Genomic DNA, 27,768 nt, shown 5'->3' with positions numbered 1-27,768 from the left:
TGATATTTCAGGTTGACAATTGAGTGCATCATAATACGTAGTTGCGGATACGTGTTTTCATACAACCAGCTGCTTTCATTGAGAGTTAGTTTATAATAGTAAGTTATTGAGTGAAATAACAATGTAGTGACATTCTCCAATAAATGGATCGTTCTTTTCCTTATTGGCCGCCATGGCATTTGTTCTTATTGTCTAACAACAGAGGTGCAGCGTCCCACACATTCAACTCAGCCACTGAACTCTACACAACTTAACGTAGAAGTGAATACGAAGTCGTTTAGAAGAGGTATGATCTTGGGTTTCCCTAGGGTTTCAAATTTCCTAGTGGTGTCAGTAAGACATCGGTGATAATCATATAGGTTCTAGAGTCATGAACTTTCCTAAAACTTCACACTTATGGTGGTGGTCTATGTAGAGGTAATTACTTGTCCTCGTTTTTCAGACACTGTTTGGTTTCTCTTGACCTAGAAATAAGCTTATTAGTTCAGTCAACTTATTGTTATTGATAGTGTTTTCAGTATGTTTGAAGAACTGCTATTGAGTGATTCCATTCATCGATTGAATTTGCTGCATTGAGCTACAATACGCTAAAATGTTTACAGCTACATACATATCGTGTTTATCAAGTGTTTCATGTTTTTTCCACAGTGCCCCTGAAGAAGGGAGTTTCCCGAAATGCATTGGGCCTACTTTAAGTTGTGACTACGTTATTTCATGTTTATAATTGATGATTTTTTTGTTTAATCAACCTAGTACAACAGCTTTAAGACAATGATTTTGTTTTTGGACTCAGTGAATATCGTGTGTAAACATGTTACAGTGTGATTATTGTAAATGTAATAGAATTCATGAATAGAACTAAAAAAGGTTCTTGAAAAGTTTAATTTTTGACTGATTATTTAGGAGCTCAACTAGTTACAATGTTTTACCATTGTTATACTTTATAACACGTTGTGCGTTTGGTATACTAGTGGTGTTTCCAACATGTGTAGATTTGATCATGTGAAAATCTGAGTGCTTGCAAGTTCACTTTCTCTCCAACCACTTTTTTCCCAACTCTGGAAGAAGGTTTATGTCTGCCATTGTCAGGAGTAGATTTCCAACATTTCTCAGTATGGGAAAATATTAGAGACGAGTTGTTGGAAACCTCTAAAAAAACAAGTTAGTCGGTTTGCACAGACTCAAAAGGGCATTCTAACCCTGGAACTATTGCTTACCTTCAGCCCCAGTATGTAGATCTGCGGAAGCGTGGCAACATAAGGGGATTGCAAGTATTCAAACACTACTATGGTATGAGCCCTGGCATAATCAATCAAAGAGGCTATATCAGAGCTCTTATATAATGAAATTGCTGCCTAATTTGTCACCACACTACATGGCACATACAAAACAAGACCTAGACCTGTTTAGGCACATAAAGATCTATCCTTCTATTAATGGGTATACCAGTTTCTGCAACAATATTGCATCAAACAACTCCATTATTTTTAGTTATTTAGGGTAGTTGGTATAGCCCTGGGTGGTGCCTCTTTTAGTAAAACGCACGTTCCAAAAATTAGATCAGTTGTGAGACATAAACACTCATACACCTTAGTGTCATCCGTGCAACATAAATGACAAAAAAATGTGAGTGAGAGCGAGAAAACACCTCACGGGCGCACCACCAACGGGAACCTGGCTGGTACTCACCAGGGTTGCCCTGTTCTCATCATCGGTGTTTTCAAGCTCAGAAAAGAAAGGAGAAAGTGTCCAAAACACAAAGAAAGATTTGTGTAAATAGAATATGCAGTGGAAAAAGAAGATCAAAGAAATAGTGATCTACAAAGAATCCAACAACGTGTAAAAACACATAACACACGACAACACAAATAAATCACTTTATTATTTTGCTTGTGTTGGGTGTGGGGATCTAAAAATAGTAAGTGAGGTCACTCCCTATCCAACCACCACTACTATTGTACTTGCCGACATGTTTCACTGCCATATAGACATTTAGGCAATTTCTTCAGGGCGTCATGAATTTTAGTGCCACTGCATACTGACCATTTTAGTCTGCACAACCTTTAACGGCCATCTCGCTCGTACCGGCGCTGGATAGCTATTTGATGAAACTGTAATTACAGTATTCATAAAGGGATTTCCCCGTCGGTTTTACGGTATGGTGGAAAGCCTCTGCCGTGCACTCAGCCTGGCAGTGAAACATGAAAACACCGATGATGAGAACAGGGCAACCCTGGTGAGTACCAGCCAGGTTCCCGTTGGTGGTGCGCCCGTGAGGTGTTTTCTCGCTCTCACTCACATTTTTTTGTCATTTATGTTGCACGGATGACCCTAAGGTGTATGAGTGTTTATGTCTCACAACTGATCTAATTTTTGGAACGGGCGTTTTACTAAAAGAGGCACCACCCAGGGCTATACCAACTACCCTAAATAACTAAAAATAAGGGAGTTGTTTGATGCAATATTGTTGCAGAAACTGGTATACCCATTAATAGAAGGATAGATCTTTATGTGCCTAAACAGGTCTAGGTCTTGTTTTGTATGTGATATGATGAGTGGAGGGCGACCTATGACCAGCTTTACCCTCTAAGCTCCTGTGTTTTGAACCACACTACATGGCACCAAAGGGACAAGTGAATTTTGTTACAGGAGAAGTATATTTATGAAGCAACCTGCCCCATGGACAAGTAGATATTTTATTAAATTCCAAAACCCTGAGGAAGCATGGCAGTATCATAATTTTGTATAACGCTATCCTCTCCATTAGACTCAATGGGAGCAACTGTCATCGCTTCAGATCTTCCCTGCTTTTGCGAGTAAGCAGGATAATATTAAGTGACTGTGCTAATGGGGGAATCAGAGCCACCATGATGCCTTGGTACTTAAAGCTGAGGCGGTGAATAGGAATGATTGTCTGCTAGTCCACACAATCGCGCGAGAGTACCAGGGGGACCAGCCCCGATTTCGCTGGGTTGACAGTTAATTCTGATGCCTCTGCAAAAAGTTGCAGGATTCGGAGACACCGAGGGCCACTAGAGGCTAGGTCAGCCAAGTATAGCAGAACATTGTCCACGTATAACTATAAGGCAATACGGTCTTCATGGCCTCAGCTTCATTCCCACCCGCAAATCTGCTCAGAGACCTCACCATTAACATGAACTCTGGCAGTGGGATCCGAATAAAGCTTATTTACCAGATTGCGGAACCGGGGTCCAAAGCCTGCCTGGTCAAGCACCTTCGCCAAGTACCCCCAAATCGACAGTATCAAACACTTTCGCAAAGTCGACTGAAAGAAGAGCTAGGGGATGCAGTAGGAGGTAGTGATGCGCAAGTGCTACATGGAGACGCCGGAAAAAGTGTCTCAAGCTCCTTCTGGGTGTGAAGCTACACTGGTCAGGATGAATAAGGGACCAGAGGACCTGCCTGAGGCACTTAGCAAGAATCATTGCACAGATTTTCACTTACCTGTTAATGAGGGAGATAGGATGGTAATCAGCACATGGCCAAGTCAATCTCCTTGGGAAAGGAACCGAGTTCGATAGCCTACGTATACATGTCTAGGAAGCGGGGCAAGGACATCCCATATTTAATATAAAACTCAGTAGGGTACACATCTGGCCCGGGTGTTTTGTCATCCGCCATTGAAGATATACCCTCATCCACCTCTTCCAGTGTGATGGCCTAATCCAATGCAAGACGCTCAGCCTGTGACAGCAGTGGCACTTCATCAAGGAGAGGCATCTCCATCTCACCCAAAGGGCGCTGGGTAGCTGCCTAGAGAGACGAATAGTAGTCTGCTAATGCTTGCGCAATGCTGGGGAAGGTACGGTGGGCGCAGCCTGAACCATCCAAAATTTCTGGGATAACCCTGCTAGCCAAGTTGTCGACACCAGCCAGTAAAGTAGTTTCCCTTTTTTGTCTCCCCACCCATAAACCCGCGCTGTGGACGCCCATCAAAGCAGCTTTGCCGCTTTAAGAGATAGGAGTTTGATCTCCTCACGACTCAGCGCTAGCTGTCTATCGTTATCATCTTCAGGACCTCTGGCCAAACACTCTCACAGGTGTAACATCTCCGTCTCTAGTCGGGTCACCTGAAGGTGGCGTTGTCGCTTGACTTGTCTAAGGATGTTCTTGGCCTGACCCTGGACGGTGGCCTTACATACCCCCGAAAGGGTACCAGTGACTGTACCGACCCAGCATTGAGATGAAAGTATTGCTGGACTTCCTTACCTATTGCCCGAACATACGTCTTATCCTAGAGATACCAGGCATTAAGCTGCCATATTGGGCAGCAGTGTGACGTGGGGTCACCTAAGTTGTAGCAGCAATGGAGTGTGGTCGGAGATTCCCGGAGGAAGTATCTTAATGTATAAAACTAGGAGAATACCTGGAGCCAGCATAAAGATCAAGTCAATTCGTGCATATGTATGGTGTGCGGCTAACGTGTGTGTACTAAGGTTGTCGGGGGTCCTCTCTACATCACACAGACTCGGAGTATTTGCCCATTTTAGCAATGATCAGGTTCATGTATTCCGGTGCGCGGAAATAGTGCCCGTAATAGCCAATGATGGATCGAGGACTGCATTGAAGTCTCCACCTATAAGGGTAAAGCCAGATGGGAGCCCAGCTACAAAGTCAAGGAGCGTGGACAGGAAGTAATCTAAACCCACTGGAGGAGCATATATGCATAGAAGGTTCAATAAATGGTCCTCCAGAGAGCCTGTGAGTACAAGGTACCAGCCTTGAGGGTCAGAATAGACATGAAACACCACCATGGCAAGGGAGAGCCTTAGAGGATGGCTACACCTCGGCCTCCCCTAGTACACCCAGCATGATAGACGCTGTCATAGCCTTGTCTTGCAAGAAATGGGAACTTGGTCCCAGAAGGCGTGTCTCCTGGAGCATTAAGACAAAGGGAAGAAAGGGCTGGGTGTATTGCAACACCGCAGAATGCTTGATTTTGACGAAGAGACCAATAACGATCTAAGACATAACAGTACATAGAGCCATGGCGGGGCATTTGGTGATAGTGGCTAAGTCGTAAGCCCATGGGACACGTGCTAAGGCGGATTTAGCATCACAGGTGAGGGCAGTAAGGTACCTGGGACCTATTGCCATTTACATAATATCGAACCACTGCGACAACTTAAAAAGGAAAAATGCACAAACAAGCAATAAAAAAGTAACAAGTACACTTACGCCGTGCAACTCCTTGTCCACCCAACTCCCCCCTCTCCATAGTTCCCTTTAAGAAGCATCTATCTCCCAGGTGTCCAAACTGGGAGTACACAAAGGAGAAAGTAATTAAAAGGAACCCCTCCTATCAGGCATGGTATGTTGGACCCCTCCAAATATTAGGATCAATGTGGTAAATCCCTCGTAACTATACAAGGACTTTTTGAACCTTGCAACAATAATACTTAAAGTTCTCTGTTTGCCAGTCCCTCAACCATGAGTCCAAGGTACGTCATATAATCGGTGCGGTCGGGAGTGAGGCTCAGACTTTCTTCAGATTGGGACTGATCCTGTTATTCCATGCCGTATGTGACCGAGGATTTCAATCCAGTTGGGTGCTGAGTTGCCGAGGCTTTGGATTGCGGAGAGTGTGATGTGGGTCCGCCGCACATCGCCGTGGGGGACAGCGGGTCCAGTCTAGTTTTTGGCAGCGGGTCATCTGTTGCTATTAGACTGCGAGTTACGAGGAGAGGAGGGTGAGGGTACCCGCTCGTCAAACAACAGTTTTTCTTCTGCGAGTCAGTATCAGGCAGATTGTGGGGTTTCGAAAAAATACGACTAACCCTCATGAAGGATTTTGAAGTGTGCAGGGAATAAAAGCATGTAGGACAATTGAAGGTCTCTGAGCTGCTGTTTAACGGCCTCATAGGATCTGCATTTCGCTTGAAATTCCTGGGTGCAGTCAGGGAACAGCAGAATTCTGGAATTGTGGTAGTGAAGTTCCTTGTGGGCCCTGTCCTCCCTCAGAATGGAGAACCTATCTGTGAAGTTGAGAAAGTGTGCGATCATTGGCTTTCTTTGGGCACCTGGAGGGGTGTAGGGGCTAATGATCAGTGTGCCCGTTCCACTACAAACCAGGGTGAAAGTTTTCCTTTAGGCATCCAAGATTGAAGCCAGTCCTTCAAAATCTTGGCTGGGTCGCAGCCTTCGATGTCCTCTGGGAACCCCACTAAGCGTAAGTTATTACGACTAGATCTATTCTCCGCGTCTTCAGCGCAGTGGTGTAGCTCCCCGTGTGGGTGAGAAGGCACACCACTTTTGCTTTGTGGTCCATGACTTCACACTCCACTGTGGATAGGCGTCCTTCTGCTATAACAATGCGGCTGGTGGCTTGACGGAGGAGTGCCACATTGATTCGGACCTCCCCAATCTTGTTTTCGACAATGGCTTGTGAAATATGGATGGCTTAAAGAAGTATCTCTAATCCCCCTTCAATTGTAGTGCCTTTGTCTGGTGCCTCTCCCCCGGCTGGGGTGCCTCTAGTTGTGTACTGATCAGTACGTGACTGGGAAGTGGGCGGTTTTGAAGGTCTATCCTTCCCCATTTCTCACAGGGAGTGTAGGTGTAGACCAGTCCAGAGCTCTCTGGGCCCCACCATAGCGCAGTATGGTTAGCAGTCCTCTAGCTGTCTGTGTCAGATTAGTGAGACCAATAACCGCAAGTCCGTTCCACAGGAGTCAAAGACGTCTGCAGCCCCAAGACCACCTTGCTGCGGGCCCGTACATGAGTGAAGCGGTTGAGGCTCCCGTCAGCAGTTCAAGAGGCCTCCCAAGTCAGGAGGCTGTGTCTTGTTAGGCACGTCCAGGGTAATGTGTTCAACTCAGAACTGTGGTATGCGCAGGTAGGGGAAGGAAGAAAGGCCACTACTCCACCTGTCAGAGCCTCCCGGCCTCAAGCGGCCCAGGGCCCATCCAGGTTAGGGGCACACTCCAGGCCTCAGCAATACTGGAGCACCTGGCACCTCATTCTTTCCTACACAGGTGGAGAAAGGAGCAGCTGTATGTGGCCACAAGTGGGGAAGGGATGCAGAGAGTGTCTCACAGGCCTCTGCCCAGCCGCGGCTTCAGAACCAGGTCGTGAGTTCGTCATTCCACACAATGAGCAGGGGGCCCACCACCGAACAATCCTCTGTCTTTTCCAGGAGCTGGTCCCGCTCCGCTGTGGTGGTGAGGCGGTATCGGTGTGCAGCAGTGGGCTTACCAATCGGTGCAGGTGCAGCAAATGCAGAAGCCACCCAGCCTCCCACTGGTCACGCTGGTCCTGAAGTGGTGGGGCCTCCAAACACCTCAAGCCAATGTGCGCTCTCGACCGGGGCTGCAGAACTCACCAGAAACTGTTTTGTGGCAGAGCCAGTATAAGCACTGTCAGTGTGTAGGGGAAGTCCTCTCATCTGGCCTTGCTGCCCTCTCTGCAGCTCACTGATCTGCGGCCTGCCGGGCAGTGATCTCTCATGGCTGGGCCAGGACCACCATCCTGTGAGCAGCTGCCCTCCTCAAGTCTACTAAACCAGTTCTGCAGCACGGAAACACGCCACCAAAAGCCTCCAGCGGACGGCAGTTGGCAGCGGGCAGCAGGAGGTCGTCACAGCATCTCACCGGCCCAGATTGCACAGGGGATCACTGCAGATGGAGGCTGATAACGGAGGCGTCCGGAGCACTCTGAGTGCGACTGTCATCTTTATGCATCAAGCCACGCACCCCATGTTTATTTTTTTTTCCAGAACAAATTTTATTGAGTTTTAGTATATGCCAGCTTATTATGGAAATATGATGACATCTATATCAATTGCATTAGACATTACAGGTTCAGGCATTTTCACTGGTTGTACCTGCTATACATATGGAGAAATTAAAACAAACTGCAAATAACCAACATAAAACATTGCGCATCGAGACCCATTGTTTTTGTCCCTGTTTCCGCCCTCTTGTCCCTTTAATTTTGGGCCCTGTCCTGTATTGTATACCCATTGTGTGTGCTGGAATGATGTGATTTCATCGTCTAATCTTTGCTCCTGTGTAGTGTGTGGTTCCAGTGGTAAGGAGCGTTAATCGGCCTATCTTTGACATATTTTATTGTGCCTTTGTGGGCAACCTCCTGCCTTAAAAATTGGGAGCTATAAGCCCATATTGAAGTCCTTCCCCTTCCTCCATATACCTAAGCGGGGTGTAGTGTCTGCTTTCCATAGTCTTGCAATTTCACGCTTGGCTAATGTTAGGCCCAGGAAGAGTAAGTGTTGCTTATATCTGTTACCCCCCTATTTCCTCGGTGCAGTGCAGTAATATAAGTTTGGGAGATCTAGGAATGTCCCATCCCAAAACATCCGTCAGGCAATTTAATACGCCTCACCAGAAGCGGTCCAGGGCCAACAGGTCCATATCATATGTAGGACTGTGCCTTCATCATGTTGGCAGCGGAGGCACTGTGGAGAGGTAATCAGCCCTGTTCTCCATAGTCTGTCCCTGGTATAGTACACCATATGAAGACATTTAAATTGTATAAGTCTTAAACAAATGGAGATTGCTGCCCCCCGGGTGATTCAAATGCCTCAGTCCAATCGTCGTCTTCAATTGGGCCCACGTTTGTTGCCCATGATGCCCGAAAAGCCTCTAAGGTACTAGGATTATTAGTGATCAGGGATTGATATATTTTTGAGATTTTGAGGCCTCCAAGGTCACACATCAGGATTTTGCCTTCCAATGGGATGGTGGTTAGGTCTCTAATATATGGGTATAGAGCATGTCTTAGTAGTAAATATTTATAAATCTGTGTGTGGGGCATGGAGAATTCTACTCTATGTTCATGAAACGATTTAAGGACAGGGCCCTTCATCACGTCACCGACGGAGGAGATTTGGTCCCATTGAATGAATCCCTGAAGCTCCACCAGCTGAAGGAGTAGGCGATTTCTCCACAGTGGGGTTTCTCTTGTGATACGGTTCCACCAGCCCATCCGGCGGAGAGACTGTCGCCAAACCAGGATCACCAACCTTGTCGCGGGGAAGATTTGAGGGTTCGGATCTATTATATAAATATGCATAAAGAGATGGATCTTCCATGATCCATTGTTCAACTCTAAGTGATGGGTCATCTTTAGAGCCATACCACCGCTTGGTTAGAATCTGTAAATGCGCTGTTGCATGATATGATAGTACATCGACAGCAGCTATTCCACCGCAGAAAGCAGATTAGAAACAGGTGCTATGTGCTACTAGGACTGTGCTTCCTTCCCATAAGAACTGGCCCAGTATTGTATTGATTTAGCGAAGCCATGTCAATGGAATTGGGTGAGATTGAAATTGATATGTTAGGCAAGGAACGGATACCATCTTAAAGATGGGAGATCTTTTGTAGATTGACAGAGGAAGATTTGACCATGATCGCACCTCAGCTTTAACCCGATCTGTCAGGGCACCTACATTTCAGACCCAGGAGACTGATTGTGTGTCAGACAGATATACGCCCAGATATTGTAGACCGTCAATTGCTATTGTTAATTATTCTAGCCAGAGTCCGTTCCCAAGGGTCCCCTTAATAGCCGACACAGAGGATTTCGATCTATTCATGTGGGAGCCTGATGTCTCTGCAAAAATGTGCATGTTTTGAAGGAGTCTTGGGACAGTTCTATGGGGGTTTGTGAAGAAGAAAAGGATATTGTCTGCATAGTGGAAATACAGTCCGATATCTCTGGCGACCACTCAAAGCCCAGCACTAAGGCATCACACCTCATCCATGTAGCTAATGGTTCTATAGCAAGCACGAATTGAAGGGGGGAAAGGGAGCAACGCTGCCTAGTACCTTAACCTACTGGGACACTGCGCAAGCCACTCAAATTGAGGCTGTGAGAGCTGTGTAATTGTACATGGGCAATGAATTTGGGGCCCATATTTAGAGTTTTCAGCAATATAAACATGTGTGTCCAACTAACGGAGTTGAATGCTTTAGCGATATCCGTGAGCAGGGCAGCGGGTCGGCCCAGCCGATCCGCCACTGCGATCGCATTGGGTGCCCGGCGTATATTGTGGCGTGTCGCTCTGCTCAGCATAAAGCCAGATTGATCTGGGTGAATCAGATTAGTGAGATGGGGTATCAGCCTATTCGCCAGTACTTTATCCAATAATTTAGCTTCTAAGTTTAAGAATGAGATTGGTCTGTATGAAAGCTGCACTCTGCACCAGTATTGCAAAAGAGGCATTACCCTCCATAGCCACGGCCAGTGTCTGGGGAGGTGTCCAGTCAATTCCCATCTGCAAGAATCTCACACCAGGTGTTCTCTGGATCTTCTAAGGTGCTGGTAACCATAAAGGTCCATAGACTCCTCCCAATCATCACCCAATCCAGGCCTGTTGTAGGAATAAGGTATTGGAGCAGTTATGTGTCATCTGCCTCCGATTGGCACCAGATCAGTCATCAGACGATACCAATCTCGTTCAGCATCAGTCAGGAATGATGATAAAGGCTGTGGCACACCTGTGCATCGGTGGCACCGGCACCTGAGCAGGTCCTGGGGAAGGTCAATGTTGCTCGACTGGTGCAGCTCTGGATCCGTTACTGGATATCCGGGGCCGGACTGGTGCCAATGGCAAGCCCACTAGCGGAAGGCCAGTAGGGGCCCCTCTCAGAGCTGTGGGGCCCATGGGCACTCCAGAGAGGCGTGAACCCAACAATTAGAAGTAATGTACATTTGGCTGGAAGCTTGGGGAAAACAAAATCAATCAGGTGGATTCATATCTCTATCTAGGGGTATGGCAGGATTAAAGAGTGGGCCCCAAAACACACATGATTGTATTGAAACTTAATCAGCCTTTTTAAAGACTTCACTTACGAGTCTTTATCTGAATTTGTCTAAGCTGTCTGTACCTATCATTATATGTGCCCTTAGTGCCAAACATATTTCTAGATTGTTACATGAAACGCTCACTTTTTGAGAAATGTTTTACTTAGGACTACACAAGGCTTTGAGTTGGTGCCTTAGACATATTTTTAGTTTACTGAGACCTGTCTTTTTTCTTAACTAAGACTTCAGGTTGGTTTGGTCAGCATGACATTCATTATCAAGTGCATTATATAAATAACTGATAATTATTTAATCTACCTAAAAATGATCCTTTTCTCTCAACAGTAGTGGCATACACAATTATACAACTGAAAGGGAGCCTGAAATGTTCTGGTATGTTACATGTAACAATTAGGCGATACCAAAGGGGGATGATGGATGGAGCAATTGAGCAAATCAAACTCTCACCCCCAGTCAACTGATCTGGGTTTAATCCATCATCATTCTTTAGCTCACTCCACCACCCCAGTTCAGACATGGCCATATGCAAATCAGTCTGACCCTGTGCCTCATGTGAACAGCCCAGCCCGAACTGCCAAGCCATATCTTCCCTGGACCGGAAACAAGCCTCCTGGGACCGGTTTCGGGTTCATAGCCCTCATCAGCCAGGCTATCTTGAATCCAGTGGCAAAGTGAGCAAGGGACCCACGTCTGGGCGCACCCTGCCAACTTAGGGCGAACAAAGCGATACCAAAGGGTGATGATGGACAGAGCATTTGAGCAAATCAAACACTCACCCCCAGTCAACGTATCTGGGTTTAATCCATCATCATTCTTTAGCTCACTCCACCACCCCAGTTCATATATGGCCATATGCAAATCAGTCTGACCCTGTGCCTCATGTGAACAGTCCAGCTCGAACTGCCAAGTCATGTCTTCCCTAGACCGGAAACAAGCATCTTGGGACCGGTTTCAGGTTCATAACCCTCATCAGCCAGGCTATCTTGAATCCAGTGGCAAAGTGAGCAAGGGACCCACGTCTGGGCATACCCTGCCAACTTAGGCAAACAAAGCGATACCAAAAAGGGATGATGGACGGAGCATTTGAGCAAATCAAACACTCACCCCCAGTTCCTGAATGAGGAAGGGATAATTCCCTTCCTCATGACTAACTAAAACACAAGATTTTACAGAAAGAACCCATCAAATCTTGTTAATGAGGCATAAACTCAACTATAACAAGCATCCTAACTTTACACATCGGGCAGTGTGACTAACCCAGTGACAGCCTTCCCAACTCAATATTCGTGACCCCAAAACCTCCTCGCGAAAATAATCTGCTTAAAAAAAAACTAAGAGAGTGCTTGTAAAACCAAACATCACATTCAAAGAGCAAACCATAAATCCCAAAAACTAAAATCAACTACATATATACAAATAGAAACAAAAAAATCCCTCCACCCTCCAAAAAGAACCAACTATACTGCCAATGCCACTAGAATGCTGTCGGCAACTTCGCCCGTGGTACAAAATGGACCTTGTGTAGCACTAGCCTGCTTATTTATTAGGGGTGGCTGTTAGTATGGCAATTTTTTCAAATCATCCTTCAATCGACTGTCTCAAAGACGACCACATCCGTGTCTGTATTTAACTGAACCCCTGTACATCACGGTCTGCTGAAAGTTCCAGTGCATTTGACGACTTTCAGGTGTTCCAATCTACCCCATCTCATTAAAGAAACAAACGACGGATGCTAAGCATACAGAACACAGCATGAGATCAATCAATCAATCAGGGTTGGTAAAGTGCAACTACTCACCCTTGAGGGTCTCAAGGGGTTGGGGGAGGGGGGCAGCTCCGCTGAGTGGTGGGGTCATCCAAAGAGCCAGGTCTTGAGGTCCTTCTTGAACTGGGGCAGAGTGGCAGCTTGTCGAAGATGGAGAGGTAGGTCATTCCAGGCCTTGGCTGCGAGGTAGGAGAAGGACTTTTCTCCTGTTCTGGTCTTGTGGATGCATGGGACGGTGGCCAAAGTGAGGTTGGATGATCGGAGGTGTCTTTTGCGTGCGTGGAAGGAGAGGTAGTTGTTAAGGTGTATTGGTCCGGTGTTGTGAAGGGACTTATATTCGTGGGTAAGGAGTTTGAAAGTGACTCTTTTTTCGACTGGAAGGCAGTGGAGATCGTGGTGGTGTTGGGTGATGTGACTGTGATTGGGATTCCGAGGATCAGTCTGGCTGTGGCGTTTTGGACTGTCTGGACTTTGCTTAAGCAGACCCTCCAGGATTTCGCGGTTTGCCGCGAAATCGGCACTTTTGTAAAAAATACAGCGATTTTTACAAAAATGCCTGTGAAATCGGCACGTTTGTAAAAATGCTTTGTATTTTACAAAAGTGCCCGCAAAATCAGCACTTTTTAAAAACGATTTCAGAAGTTAATGTTGCTGCAATGTCCAATACAGGTGGACAGCCGTGTCTCACTGACGTCACTTCCTGCACTTACACTGCTTCCTGACTGGTTTAAGTATTAGCACTGGTTATGTTTCTCTGTGGGTTTATATAGGTTTATGGATACCTGACCAATAAATATTCTTGTTCGGCAGCACCACAGGATTTAGTGGTTATAAACAGCCATAATTTGAGCCGTTTGGAAGAATACACAAAAGGCATTCTGCACACACGTATTGGGTTCTGAAGCATGTTGTGAAATGTACATCTAAAAATAGTGATCCGCACTTTAGCATCCATGTATTGTGAGTAAATCAGCCTTTTTCATTCATTTGCTGCATGCGACCAAGTCTTGTTGGTTTCACATAAAAGAGCAGTGTTTTAACTTAAGATCTTTTATGAGCACGAGTATTTGAAATCCAAGACAGCAATGAGACTCCAAGACAGTAATGAGAACTACGGAATGAAAAGACGATAATAATAATAATATTATTATTTTTATGACTAGCATCATTATTGTGATGGTTTTTATGAAGTATTATTAGTATTGTCATTAGTATTATTATTAACAATAATAATAAAAATGACAATAATAATAACAATAAGAAGAAAAATAATAAAGACAGTAATACGAATATGAAAACGAATAATAACAATAGTAAAAATACTACTAATGGTAATACAATAATAACAAAGATAATCCTACTACCACTACACCTGCTACTACTAGTAATAAAAACATACAGTATGCAGTCACATAAAGATAGGGAATTAGTAAAAACGTGGGTGCAATGAAGCCTCGTAAAACCTCTTGAATGGAGATTCCTGTTTTTCTGTGGATATCCACATGAGTTTGACAACACAAAATGGGGGATCCAACCCCTTTGACAGGGCTCCTGGAGACCTCCTCTAAAATTCCTGATGAAACAGAGTACTGGATTTCTGTGACAGATTTTGGACTTTTCTTGAAATTCAGGACCCTGTTCACAGATAAAAGTGTCTGTGTATGTTTGTAGTTGCTTCTGACGTTTGCATGAACGTTTACAGGTTTTTGGAATTCGCACAATTTGTTGCTAGGGTACGACTTGAAAACTGTGCCAGGTGCAGATTCCCAGAAACAATCCTGTGAACGTTTTATGAAATCCATTTTGCCCTTGTGCAAATCAGAGTTGTATAGTGGGTTCAATTGTGAACTGTCAAAACGAAGTGCCTTTGTAGACTAGCACATTTCCTTTCATGTATATATCAATAGGCACAAATGGCTCTGTGGATCGAGCACATTTCGCTGTGTCTATTGTGTTGCTAAAAGTTTCCATTGATTTAAGGCTGAGAATGAATGATTATGAGTAAAATAAAGTGCCGCAAAAATGCCGCTAAATTTCCATAAATGTGCAGCTAAATTTCCATATTTGTGCCGCTAAATTTGCTAATCAATGCCCCTATATCCTGGGGGGTCTGCTTAAGGAGTTTCTTGTTGATTCCAGCATAGAGGGCTTTGCCGTAGTCCAGTCTGCTGCGTGCCTGACAATTTTCTTGGATCCACCTGAACGTCTTTCAAAGCATGCGGAGGGTGTTGAAGCAGGTCGAGGATATGGCATTAATCTGGCGTCCATTGTCAGCGATGAGTCTGGTATGATGCCGAGGTTTTGTGCGTGGTCAGTCAGGGTGGGGGGATTTATATACAATTTTACAGAACAAGGCGAGCATATAGAGTGATTTCTCTCAGGTAAAGTATTCCTGACAGTAGAATGTGTACGGCTTTAGATATTAATGATAATTAGAACGTTGGAATGTTGGGAGCTCCATTGCAGACAATGGAGTGCTCCCTGCTTCTACAGGCCGGTAAAGGCCCGCAGAGCAACATTCCAATGTTCTACAAAGGCTTCTCGAAGTTCAAGGGGATTTATATCCCCTCGAGCTTCGAGAACCCTTTGTTTAATTTGTTAGAACATTCTGCCCTCTAGTGGCAGAATGTTCTAATAGCCTTATAGCCCTTCGTAGCAGGGCTATACCGGCTATTAAAGTTCCGCTGTTTCGTTAAAGTCCCTCGCCTTCGGCTCGGGCTTTTAACGATTTAGCGGGCCTTTAATAGCCGGTATAGCCCGCTACGCCGGGCTATAAGGCTATAATAACTGTTTGCCTATCTCGCATGATGGGACAGTGTTTTTACAGCACTACATTTTCTATAGATGCTATTTTTCTCTCACGTATATTCTCCAAGAGCAAAAATAATGACAAGGTTAATCCCACTCGTCACAGTATTTCGGATGGGCAAAAAAACCTCTGGCATTAATTTATGATGATGGCCATTATTAAGGCTAAAGCATTGTTTTAACTACGGGATCAAATTTTAGATTTGGAATATTTCCGGTGTAACATTTTCTCTTGTACATCCAGTGAATCTCCTACCACAGTTTAAAAAAAATTAAAAGTGCACAGGGTAATGCGGCCTAAAAAAATCAACTTGTGTGGCACAATACCACCTGAAGTACCCCCCCGCCCCCTTTCAAAGGGATTGGGGAAAAGCATTCAGGGAACTATATTAAAGATCGTTTGGTTGTGTATAGCCCAAAAAGAACACTCAGATCCTCTGCTTCCCAGCTGCTGACCTGTCCTCGGTACAGATTGGTGACTAAGGGTGGGAGAGCTTTCTCTGTATTGGCCCCTCAGTTATGGAACAAGCTGCCAGAGGCATTGCGCAGAGAGGGGACTCTTTTGAGGTTTAGAAAGTTTTTAAAAACATGGCTGTTTGGGAGGGTTTTGGGTGTAGTGTAGGTTGGTGCACTATTGTTTTGTATTGTATATGGTTATGGTATATATTCCATCGTTTCCGCGCGCCTAGAGACCTGTAGGTGATTGGCGCGGTATAAATCCAATATACAAATACAAACTAGGGGCGGTTTACAATCCTATTGCTTGAGAAATACAACTACTCATGCTTACTTACTAACTCGTTTATGCCTGTTTATGATGTTGCTTATCTCATACCGTATTATTAAATCGCGCAGACTAGGTTCATTCAATTTTATATACTGTGTTTGATGAAATTATCCATAACTACGTACCTTTTTGTCTCGACTTCCTGTTAGGAAGTACTTGCTATCGGGGGTCCAATCACACGTCCAAATAATCCGGCTATGCACTGCTGTACTTTTGCTTGTGTGGGCATGCAAACTGAAGAATGGTTCTGTAAAAAACAGGGTAAATCAGCTAAAAAATGTTGTAATAGGAACTACGATTATATAGTCTTCCAAGCAGTTTTTGTCTTAAACAGGAGTCGAAAGGTACCATTTATTGAATAAACTGTCTTGAAGCTCGGAGGGATCAAAGTGATTTAATCATTAGATAACTGAAGATTTCTACCTTTTGATGTGAAACTCCCATGTTTGTATTTGTATCTTTCATGTTAAGGAACACCCTATATTAATTAAGAACTCAGTGAGAAATTGAAATCTCAATATGAGCAAAACAATATTTGCCAAAGTCAATCGGCCTAGCTACATCAAAAGAAAAGTCCAAGTACTTCTTCAATCGTCAGTGACTTTGTGTGTGTGGTTATGTGGCTGGATGAGTGAAGTTTTTAATTAATGCATGGATTGATAAATGAGTCAATGACTGAGTGAATCCCTAATTAATGGGTGAATGATTGCATGGAAAGAATGGGCCAAAACATAGATGGAGAGCACTTAGATGGAGTCAGACAAACACGTGTATTAGTTTTACAGGGACTACAGGCAGCAGACCGAAGGCACAGCAGTGGCTGAGGAACACATTGCACATGAACAGGGAGGAGGCAGTGGCAGATACAGAGCCCAGGAAGGCGGAGTGACAGCACACGGAGACAAAAGCCGGAGCGAGGACACGATGAAATGAGTAACAGGACACCGAGACATTTTAAATCCTGCATTGGGAAAACTTTAGAGGCATCGCAGGAGTTTGCAGCAGTGGTGAGATGACAAATGCATAGAATAAGCTGGCGAGGCAGAGAAAAGACAGGTAGCGTGCAGAGAAGGAGACTGTTACAAGAGTGAAACAAGCATTAGCAAAACCAACACGTCGTGCCTCTGCAAGAGGTATCGGCTTTTCCAATGTGTTTTAGCCACGTTGTACATCACCGTGGCTGTTCTTGTGTTTTAACTATGTTGTACACCACCGTGGCAGTGCTACAGAATGACTAAAAGTTTGTGGTTTAGAGAAGAGTGGTGTGAAGTGGAGAGTCGAAGAGTGCACTGTCGTAAAATGGAGTGTGGTGGATTAAAGTGGAGTGCAGTAGAATGGCGTAGAGTGGAGGGGCGTAGAGTGGAGGGGCATAGAGTGGTGTGACATAGACTGGAGTACAGCGGAATAGAGTGGAGTACAGGGGAATAGAGTGGAGGTGCGTAGAGTGGCATAGCATAGAGTGGAGTAAAGTGTTGTAGAATGGAGTAGATTGTTGCTGAGTGGAGTGGTGTTCAGTGAACTGGCGTGCAGTAGGATCACGCAGACTGGTGTGGTGCAGAGTGGAGTGTCGTAGAGTAGACTGTCACAGAGAAAGTGTCGTAGAGTAGTACAGAGAAGATTGTTGTGGAGTAGATCACCATGGAGTAGAGAGGAGGGGAGTGAACAGTCAGAGTGGAGTACAGTGCTGTAGAGTATCAGATCTGAGTGATATAGAGTGGCATAGCATAGAGTGGTGTAAAGTGGAGCAGAGTAAAGTGGCGGAGAGTGGAGTTGCATAGAGTAGAGTGTCATAGAGAGGAGTGATGTAGAGTGGCAGGGCATTGAGTGACGTAGCATAGAGAGTAGTAGAATGGAGTACTGTAGAATGGAGTGGCACAGCGTAGAGTGGAATAAATTGTCAACGTGGAGTAATGTTTCAGAGTGGAGTGGCATAGCATGGAATAGAGTGGAGTAGCCTAAAGTGGAGGAGCTTAGAGTACAGTGGCATGGAGTTGAGTGGCACAGAATGGAGTACAGTGTCTTAGTGTGTCGTGGAGTAGAGTGGACTGGCATAGAGTGGAATATACATAGTGCGGTAGCACACTGTCATTGCAGACAACACATTTTTAATTGAAATGTCCAGTACATTTGCATGGATATACACTTTTTACCATAATACTATACAGTGCACAAACAATAATGTGTGGAAATGGCATCACCAAGTGCATTGATTTGTTTTGATCGTATGAAACTATTTGTTTCCACTACACTTCAGAATTTTAAAAAATGTGGTAAGATTTGATCTTTCTAATTCTGATATATTTTGAAATATTTACACAGTTCATTTAGAAATTTACATTTTGTTGGAGCTAGACAAAATAACATCCTACAGCCACTCCTCTCACGTGGGTACTTTGCAGAATTGTCACACAAATTGTCTCATTTTGAAGTGAGAGAAAGAAAAGTAAACACCAAGCTCCCTCAGAAGACAGCACCTGACATTTGACATCTGTCTTTGAGTGAACAGCAAATGTGACAAGATAAGAGCAAGATTTAAAGGCCTGTTTACAGAAAGTGAGCACTCGTGGAGGAATACAGTAAATAGGCTATGCTCCACAGGAGGGACAAACTCAAGCTGGAAAGCCTTAAACAAATAAAACCAGCAAATAGAAAGCAAGCAAATGTGAGGTACATAACACAACACCAATGGTAAGACATGGGTGGAAAGAGTTCCCAGGGAAGATTTCAGAATGTCCCCAAGATGCAGTTAGCAAACCAGAAAGCTTCGCTGTCTACTAGGCTTCGCCCTAAAAACCTAGAACAATGGCAATTGCACATGAATGTAAAAACAAGACATGACAGCAGCCAGTCGTCTGCCACCTGAAGCAACTCAGGCTTTCATACTGCTGGCTGTATACTTCCTAGGCAAATCAGAGTGCTTTTGACATGTCTTATATGGCAGCAGCAATACTTCAATTCATTTAATAAAGAAACACACTATGTACTAAATATAGTCCTTGTCCTTTAAATACCCATTTTTATGAAACGGCTTGCCTGAACACAAAACAAGCTGAAAGTAACATCTAAATAATTATGAAAAATAGTATACTATACTCACATATATATTTAGATCAACTCAGATAATCATTTGTTTATGACTAGGGATGTGTGGTTATTTAGTCAGGAATGGCAGCTCATTTTAACTAAAAGCCCTTGCCAACTGTAGCTGTACCTGAAAAAAATCATCTCATAGACTGAAATGGAAGCACTCCCTAGGATCAAGAATAAATAATATCCCAGTAGAATGACGGTGCGAAATAAGTACTCACGGCTGATCAAAGATGGGATTGACGATGTCTCAAAGCAATGGCTGAGCCAAAGCCCCCGCTATCTTGATTTTAAGAAAAGCCATGGAAACAGCTGGAGTTGCCAGACTTAAACATTAACAATGTGACCAATCATAATTCTTCTGGAAGGCTTTGGCTGGATAGCAAATAAGGAAACAAGCTGTAAGCTGTAAAAGTTATCAATTGTTTAATCTGCATAATCTCCGTAAACCCAAAACTTCCTAAATGCTAGATGAAATACCCTTCTCAATGTGTTATTCTGTTTTATGTAGCACATAGTGATTAACATGACTGTAAGCCAGTCATCAGCGGTCTGAGGAAGGCATAGTGGTATAGAATAAACAGAGGAGAGCCTACAGGCACGTCTATAAAAAAAGTGGCTAAAGGGTAAATTTTGTACCACATGAGTCTGTACAGCGCCACTGACAGAAACGACACACTCTACATTAAAAAAAGGTGAGCTCCATTAAGCATGCATTGAGGTATAAATGAATCAAGCACATTCAGCAACCCCTTGCTAACAAAGGGCCCGATTTATAGTTTGGGGGACAGGGCACTCCGTTGCGACAGAGTACCTTCTCCACAGAACTGAAGGTCCACCCCACTTCATTTAGAGGCAGGCAGATCTTCAATATTTTGACAGTGGAGACAACTTCATCTTTGCCGCCAATATACACCTCGAATGACTCCACAGGTTAAGGCCTGTCAGAGGTTTGACCATTTGTCTGCCCAAGCTATTTACAGAGGGGAAACAAATGGCCAGTGAAAATTATAAAATGACCCCCGCGCCATGGAAAAAAAACCCTTCTATGGGCATTGTTATTGGTTTTTTTAAGTAAAAAAAATAAATCCCAATTTGGGATTTTCTTTAAGAGAAAAAAACATTGAAAGTTTGCTGCATGGTTACATCAAGTTGATGGACTCAGCCGTTTACCCGTTTACCCGACCGGCTCATATCAGTTTAACTATCTACATGCTCGTGGGACTTGTAGAAGCATGTAGAAAGACAGGAGAGGTATCATTGGAAAGAAGAGAATGTCCCCTTTCCAATGGTACCCCTCCCTAATGTATCCCTGCTTGGGGATTCCCAAGAAGGGATCACCCACTGGACAAGGAAGGGGGAGCAGCCCCTTGGGCAAGGGCCTTTGCTCCCCCCAATTGTATTGTGGCACATTCACTCTTTCTGCTCCCCCCTGGGGGGCAGAAAGCGCACTAGGCACCAGGTATTTATTTTTTTAGGACATTCAGGAGTGGGGGCTGCCTAAGATAGGCTTGCCAATTCACAGCACCGCAAAATTTTACAGTCTTTCAGACAGCACAAATATCTAACGACACAGCGTTACCCTCGTTCTCACAATAAAAATTATACCTTACTTGTGAGGGATTTCAATGCAGAATCGGCTGAAAATGTATTGCGCTGTGTTATCCCCTTAATCCCTATGTTTGGGCTCTTCCCCGTTGCAGGCCCTTGGCCCACCCACACAAGTGAGGTATCATTTTACTTGGTAGACTGAGAGGAATGCCGAGTGTTAGGACATTGGTTCCAGCAATGTGATCCCAGACAGAAATATGAGTAACATTTATTTTTTCCAGTTAAATCTGAGGTTTGCAGTGATTTCTGGGTAGGAAAATGTTGGGGGATTCACGCACGCCATACCTCTCTGGACTCCCATAGGTGTCTAGTTTTCAGAAATGTCTGGGTTTGGTAGGTTTCCCTAGATGGCCACTGAGCCGGGGGCAAAAACCTACGTGACCCCACTTGCAAAACCAGGTCGTTTTGTGATAGGTAATTTTGATGTCTCCACAATATGTTTTGGGCTGTGCTCTGCCACGGGCACTTAGCCCAGCCACACAAGTGAGGTTTTATCGGGAGACTTTGGGGAATGCTGGGTGGTGGGAAATTTTTGTCAGCCTGGTGATCCCACAACTTTCCCACATGGAAACGTGAGAAAAATTTGATTTTTTTTGCTAAATGAGATTCTGGGTAGGAAAACGTTGGGAGGTCCACGTAAGCCATACCGCCTTGGACTCTCCAGGGTGTCTAGTTTTTAGAAATGTCTGGGTTTGGTAGGTTTCCCTAGATGGTCACCAAGTCCGGAACCAAAAACCCAGGTGACCACCCCTCGTAAAACCAGGTCGTTTTGTGATAGATTGTGATGTATTCCTATAGGTTCTGTATCGATCCCCCTATTCCTGACCCTATTCTGGTTAACGAGTTAACTAGCAGCCATCCCATGATGCAGAAACCGTTATCTGATTACGCCAGACCACGGCACAGGAGCGCGTTATCTGATTAGGTCATAACGCTTGCCATCTAATTAGGCAAAGCAATATTCCTCCAGCCCCTGATAAGGCATACGGAGTCCTCAAAACAAATCAAACCTATGACAACCTGGGAAAAACCCTGCGGCCATTGTTTTGATTTCACCGAGAACTTCAGTAAAAGAATGTGCCAACGACCAGCTCGTATGACATCCTTATTGACGTATCTATGTCCATCCTTACGTCAATCTTGGCACCTTACAGGTATAAATATTACCGACATTGCCTTAAGCAAACACACGCGGTGGTGACGAGATCGGAGCAGCAAGACTTGCCGAAGCCCAGCAGAGAGCGAAGCCCACTAGCTGCCCCGCCTTCCTGACGCGCTGAGAACGAGACGCTGCTTTCTCCTGCCGAGAAATCCAGCTCCGGCGCTTCCGAGCAGCCCTCGCAGGCAGCTTGGAATATCGAGACCTCAGACGAGAGATACTATCCCTCAACCATCCTAGAACTCAGGTACGGAGCTGAATAACCCCTTGCAGAGAATTCTTGAGTCACTTGGCAAAACAAACTTAACTTAAACTGCTACTTTCTATCCCCGCCCACGTATTAGGCTTAGGTCAGGTACACTGGGGTAGGCGTAGTTAGAAGCACCAGTTGAGTACGATTAGTCAAATGTTTATATGTATGTATCTATTCTGTCCATTTTAAATAACTTATGGCTTAGAAACCATATCGATGTTTTTACAGTATTATTTTATAATTCTGCTTTTATTGTATGCACTTTACTTAACCATAAGTATTGCAATAATATCGATCCATTTCTCTTGTACGAGAAAAGAGACTGATCAATAAATAACATCTTTTATTGAACACGCCCGTCTCTTCCTTTTCTCTACAATCTGGTGAAACTAAGAATGCACGTACTGACTGAGTAAAATAAGTTGTCTTTTGTTTTCACACGACTCTAGAGATACACTCTTGATTAGGGGAGAGCAAAGTTGTCATGTTCTATGGTTGTCAGAAACTAAATCCCTTCTTGTCTATCCAGGGAGGTTCAACTCCTCCTTGTCTATTCGAGAAAGTGTCTAGTGAACTCTGAGCTAGCTGGCAAACCCAAAACTTTAAGTCTAATATCGACAGTAGAAGACCTAGTTAACGTCTGGTCTAGGTCTATACTATTGGAGGTATTATTCCAATGCGCAGAGCCTATTGGGATAATAGGAACTACACTACATGGCGCCCAACGTGTTTGGATAGGCGATAAAACTAACGCAAGACTTTAGAGTAACTCAGTCGTGCTTTTTCACTCAGACCCCTTTTTCCCATAATACTCCAAAGACGTCTGGAGTGGGTGAGAGGTAAAATCCGCCAAACCTCGCAGGAGGGAACTCCTATGTATGGTTCTTGGTTCAATCAACGTTGAAGGATACACTGTTCCAAAATATTGTGCATCTAATCTTTGTTTCCGTAAGAAACCTGATCTGCAAACAAACAGAATAACCTTCCTGACAGTAAAATGCCAGAAAGTGATGATGAAAGAGAGAGAGCTAGATTAGCAGCTGAAATAATAGAAGCTGATAATACTATGCAAGGAGCAGACCCGGATATAAAACTCATCCCGGTCAACATAGGAAGATCTATAACGTTAAAACTTCTAGACAATGGACTGACACCAAGAGGTGGTACAGTCATATTCGTAATTGAGGCACACGAATATCGGCAGACAGAGGTATTCTATTCATGGATACACTTTCCAGCAGCAAATGCTGTAACAAAGGAGTTCCACTATTATAAAATAGAGGAACCACCGGATACCTACACTCCTTTCGAGGAAGTGGAAGTACCACTCAAATTCCAAGAGCACCTGCTCTTGTTTAATGGCGCCCTAAAACATAATAATCACATCACCAGGCTCGGTCCACTAGGTAGACCAGGAGCAACGTGGCCGGTCCTAGCCGGATACACACCACATCCAGACATCGAAAGGATGTCTGCAGCAGATGTTTTAGTACAACTAAAACAATTAATTAAAATATATAGACAACTAGTCCAATATGTAATGCGGACTTCAACCATCCAACCTGTAGTTAAAATTCCACAGCTGACCCCACATCAGGGGAACACAAATAAAATTACACCACAGAACATACAGTCCTGCCTAGGTAAAGTACCAGCTAAACGGGAACAAATACTTCTGGTTAGCACAAAAAATCACCCAAATAGAGGCGGTGTTTCCAGACACCACCCCTGTGGATAAACACAGGATTCTGACTATCTGTCTTCCAATGGGAATCGCACCACACGTGGAGGACTGTGACACTTGGGGTACAGTCTTTGCTTCCATTTACACAAAAACACATGGTGTACCATCCATGTCGGTAATACCAGATGTGCTAAAACAAATTCAAGACGAATACGGTCCAGAACCCGCTTTAACTCTTGGTATGAAATTACTAAAAGACTTCAAGCAGGTCTCGGCAATATTACTAGCCAACATAAAAGGAGAAGCAGCGAATGTGGCGATCCGCCAGAGGTTAAAAGAGACAGATATAGCAGACCAACCAGCTGAAATTGCCAGAATTATAGAAAAATCCTATGAAGAACTAGGTAGAGATAGTTTGGGTGGAATACCAGTGAAGCCCCAACTAATTGAAAGTCCTGAAAAAATATTTATTAAAAATAATCTAAACAGTCAAAAGAAGAACTGGGATGGAAACAAACAATCCAATCCAAAAGAAAAGAGATTCCAGTCCAGAGGAAGGTCTCCTCGGCGGAGAGAAAGATATCCGGACCAAGGACCCAAGTCTCCCCAAAGGGAGCCCTCTGTGAAAAAATACAACCTTAGAAATAGGGATAACATAAAGAAACCGGATAGATATCAAGATTTTGATACACGTCCCTCTCAATCTTTTCAGACTTCCTCGCAGAAATCGGAAAGAAGAGGACGATCGGAACCCAGGGAAGGGCACGTCAAGTCCAAAGACAAGGAACCTGCTCATCCAAATAAAAAATTACAGTTTCCAAAAAAGAAGGTAGCCGGTATTAAAGTATTCAACAATGCCGAGAATACTGAGGACACAGCTGAAAAATGGAGAGTGGGCTCAGACAATGCTAGACAGCGCAGCAGAAGTGAGCATAGCACGCAAAGTCCTTATGAATCATCTGGAGACAGTGGACACGAATGAATACATTCAGGTGGAAACTGCAGACACCAGAGTTAGCAAACCTCACAAAATATATGAAATAACTTTACGTATAGAAGGGGATAAGACTAGGAAAATAAGGGGCCTTTTTTGGGATAATCTCTCCAAGGGCTATGACATCCTTCTAGCTGAAAAAGATTGGCCACCAGAGTTCGTCAGGGAGTGCCCACACGGCGAAGAAATAATTATGCCTGCCTTCTCAAATCATATTCCAATTCATAAAAAATATACACTTGCAAGAAAGTGGGCAGTAGCTCAAGCTCCTGCTTTATATAAAAATCATGTAGGATGGGAGGAGGACTCTCCTCCCCACGAAATCCAGTTAAAATCACAACCTACTGCACAAAGGCAGTATCCAATCAAGCAAGAAGCTAAAAAACAGGTAAAAGAAATTCTAGATCAACTAGAATACCAGGGGGTGATTGAAACTTGCACCTCACAAATGAACAACCCTTTGTTTCCTGTCTCCAAACCAGACAATTCATATCGTCTAGTTTTGGATTACAGACACCTTAACTCATGTTGCAAAACTTTTGCAGTACAAAACTCGCATAGTGCTGCACTAATGAATAACATAGTGCGCAAAAAATACAAAACAACTTTAGACATCTCTAATGGATTCTTTTGTCAAAATATAGCACCAGAGAGCAGATACTTATCAGCGTTCTCAATAAATGGCGCTCAAAAAGAATTCTGTCGGTTACCCCAGGGGTACAAGAACAGCCCAGGAGTATTCTCAGCGAGGGTAACAGAGTTACTACAAACATATGATGACGAAGCATTATCTTATGTCGATGACATATACCTAACAGATGATGACTTGGATACTCACTTGAAGGAAGTGAACACCATAATACTTGGGTTCGCGGCAGAGGGTTACAAATTCAACTTTAAAAAATCTAGAATTGCCCATCTAACAGTCCTGTTCTTAGGATATGAATTATCAAGTGAAGGCAAAAGCCTGGCTGACAATTTCCTAGAGAAATGTGCCGTACTCCAAGCACCTAGAACACTAAAAAACCTACAGTCAATTCTAGGCTTCCTAAATTTCGGAAGAACATACATTGCAAATTACGCAGAAAGGGTCAAACCCCTTTATGATCTAATAAAACCAGATTTTAAAAAAACAATTGGACTCAAATACACACAGAAATTCTGAGATCCTTACAAACAGATATGTTAATTAAAACAAAATTAGAAACACGTGATAACACACGCAACCTTGTGATTCGAGTCATCCCAGGAAGATGCGGATTCACATACCTGACCTCTAACGAGGGAGAAAAGGTACCAATTGCATTCAAATCGCACTTGTACACAGAAGCTGAAAAGAAATTCAGCATTAAAGAAAACATTGTTCATGCAGTTCAGACCGCAATAGCTAGAGAAAAAGATAAAGCTGACGGTAGACACATCACAGTCAGAACAGCGGAATCAGCCTTTGAGGCATTAACAACCCCGTGTAATTTACCAACAACAGCATTGAATCCGGAATGGATACAATGGGTGAATTCCATTACAATGGACAAAGTAAAATACTACTTTGATCCAGAACTAGAGGAACTAAAATATCTAGAATATGAAAGAATATTCCCTCTGCCAATCGACATTCTGCCATTACGACAGTACGCTTGTGTAATCTATACAGATGGACATGCTCAACCATCCGTTTGGGGAGAACAAGCATACAACCCCACATGTGAGATTACAAAAGAAGTGTGGCGCGGAGGTATACTAAGACCTCTATTAACAAAAACACACTCAGTAGAAACTAATTCAGAACAACAGACTGAAATAATAGCATTGAAAATGGCGCTAGATAATGCAGATCGCGAATTCCCGACACTCATAGTGTCCGATTCGTATTACTGCGTCAAATCATATAACAGCGATTTACAGAAATGGATTCAAAACGGTTACAAAGATGACACAGGTGCAACAATAAAGCAAAAACTGCTTTGGGAACAAATAGTTCTGTTAAAAAAAAGAACTACCAAAGACTCACGTGATACACTCACTGAGTCATCAGCGTGATGGCGTTCACGTTGCAGGGAATTCATTGGCTGAGAAAGCCACAGCGGTAGCAACTGAATCGGCTTCCGTAGCTAGAAAAAAGCGTGCAGTAAAATACATTGACGGTGAAACAATGCTGGCGGTGAAAACGTCATCAAAAGGCGACTGCTCAGCGTTACCGATCAGTTATCCACTCAAATATACATACATAATCGATGCGAACTCCGTTCCTTTTGCTCGAATCCCTGGAGTGGGGGATAGAGTAATTCCAAACAAGGACAGGAGAACTTTGTTAATAGCAGACGCACATATGGGCGAGGGTCTCAGACACCTCAAACTAAAAGATTCTCTGGAAGAACTACAATCAGTGTACTGGTGGCCAGGCATGAGCCTGCATCATCACATTTTTGTAAAAAAATGCCCGGGCTGCAACAGAGATCGCAGCGGCGAGAGGAACGGGGTAATACCATGGCGTTTCACTCAATAAGGGTTAAACAATAATCAGTGAAACAAGTGTAAATAATGCGTCCCATTAACAAATAAAGACTAGTTTCAACTTATAAATGTAGACCCCAGCACTCGGCTGACGTCGGGACTGTTATACAAAGATTTGCGAGTCTAAATGGCATATACGCTAGGAGCATGCTACGTTTGACCAATGTTTTCACTTTAGCCCTCAGGCTTGTGGGAAAGCACGGCCCAATGAGCATAGCGAAGCGGGATTCTTCTCACCTCCTTCCTGAGGGATACGGGATGGTGTAAAGAAAAAACCAAGGCATAAAGCAATCTATA

General features: G+C 43.9%; 1 protein-coding gene across 3 annotated transcripts in view; it reads right to left on the bottom strand.

Annotated features, from left to right (window-relative positions):
* Nucleotides 1-27,768, bottom strand: part of ELP2 (elongator acetyltransferase complex subunit 2) — a 964,760-nt gene that overhangs the window by 138,856 nt on the left and 798,136 nt on the right. For all 3 annotated transcript variants that reach the window (XM_078687686.1, XM_078687687.1, XM_078687688.1), the window contains one exon: nt 16,295-16,416. In XM_078687686.1, coding sequence (XP_078543812.1) covers nt 16,295-16,416 — 122 coding nt within the window. The remainder of the gene's footprint in view (nt 1-16,294; nt 16,417-27,768) is intronic.

This window comes from Lissotriton helveticus, chromosome 4_1, assembly GCF_964261635.1.
Source record: "Lissotriton helveticus chromosome 4_1, aLisHel1.1, whole genome shotgun sequence".
Classification (NCBI taxonomy): domain Eukaryota; kingdom Metazoa; phylum Chordata; class Amphibia; order Caudata; family Salamandridae; genus Lissotriton; species Lissotriton helveticus.
This window is presented reverse-complemented; position numbering and strand designations above follow the sequence as displayed.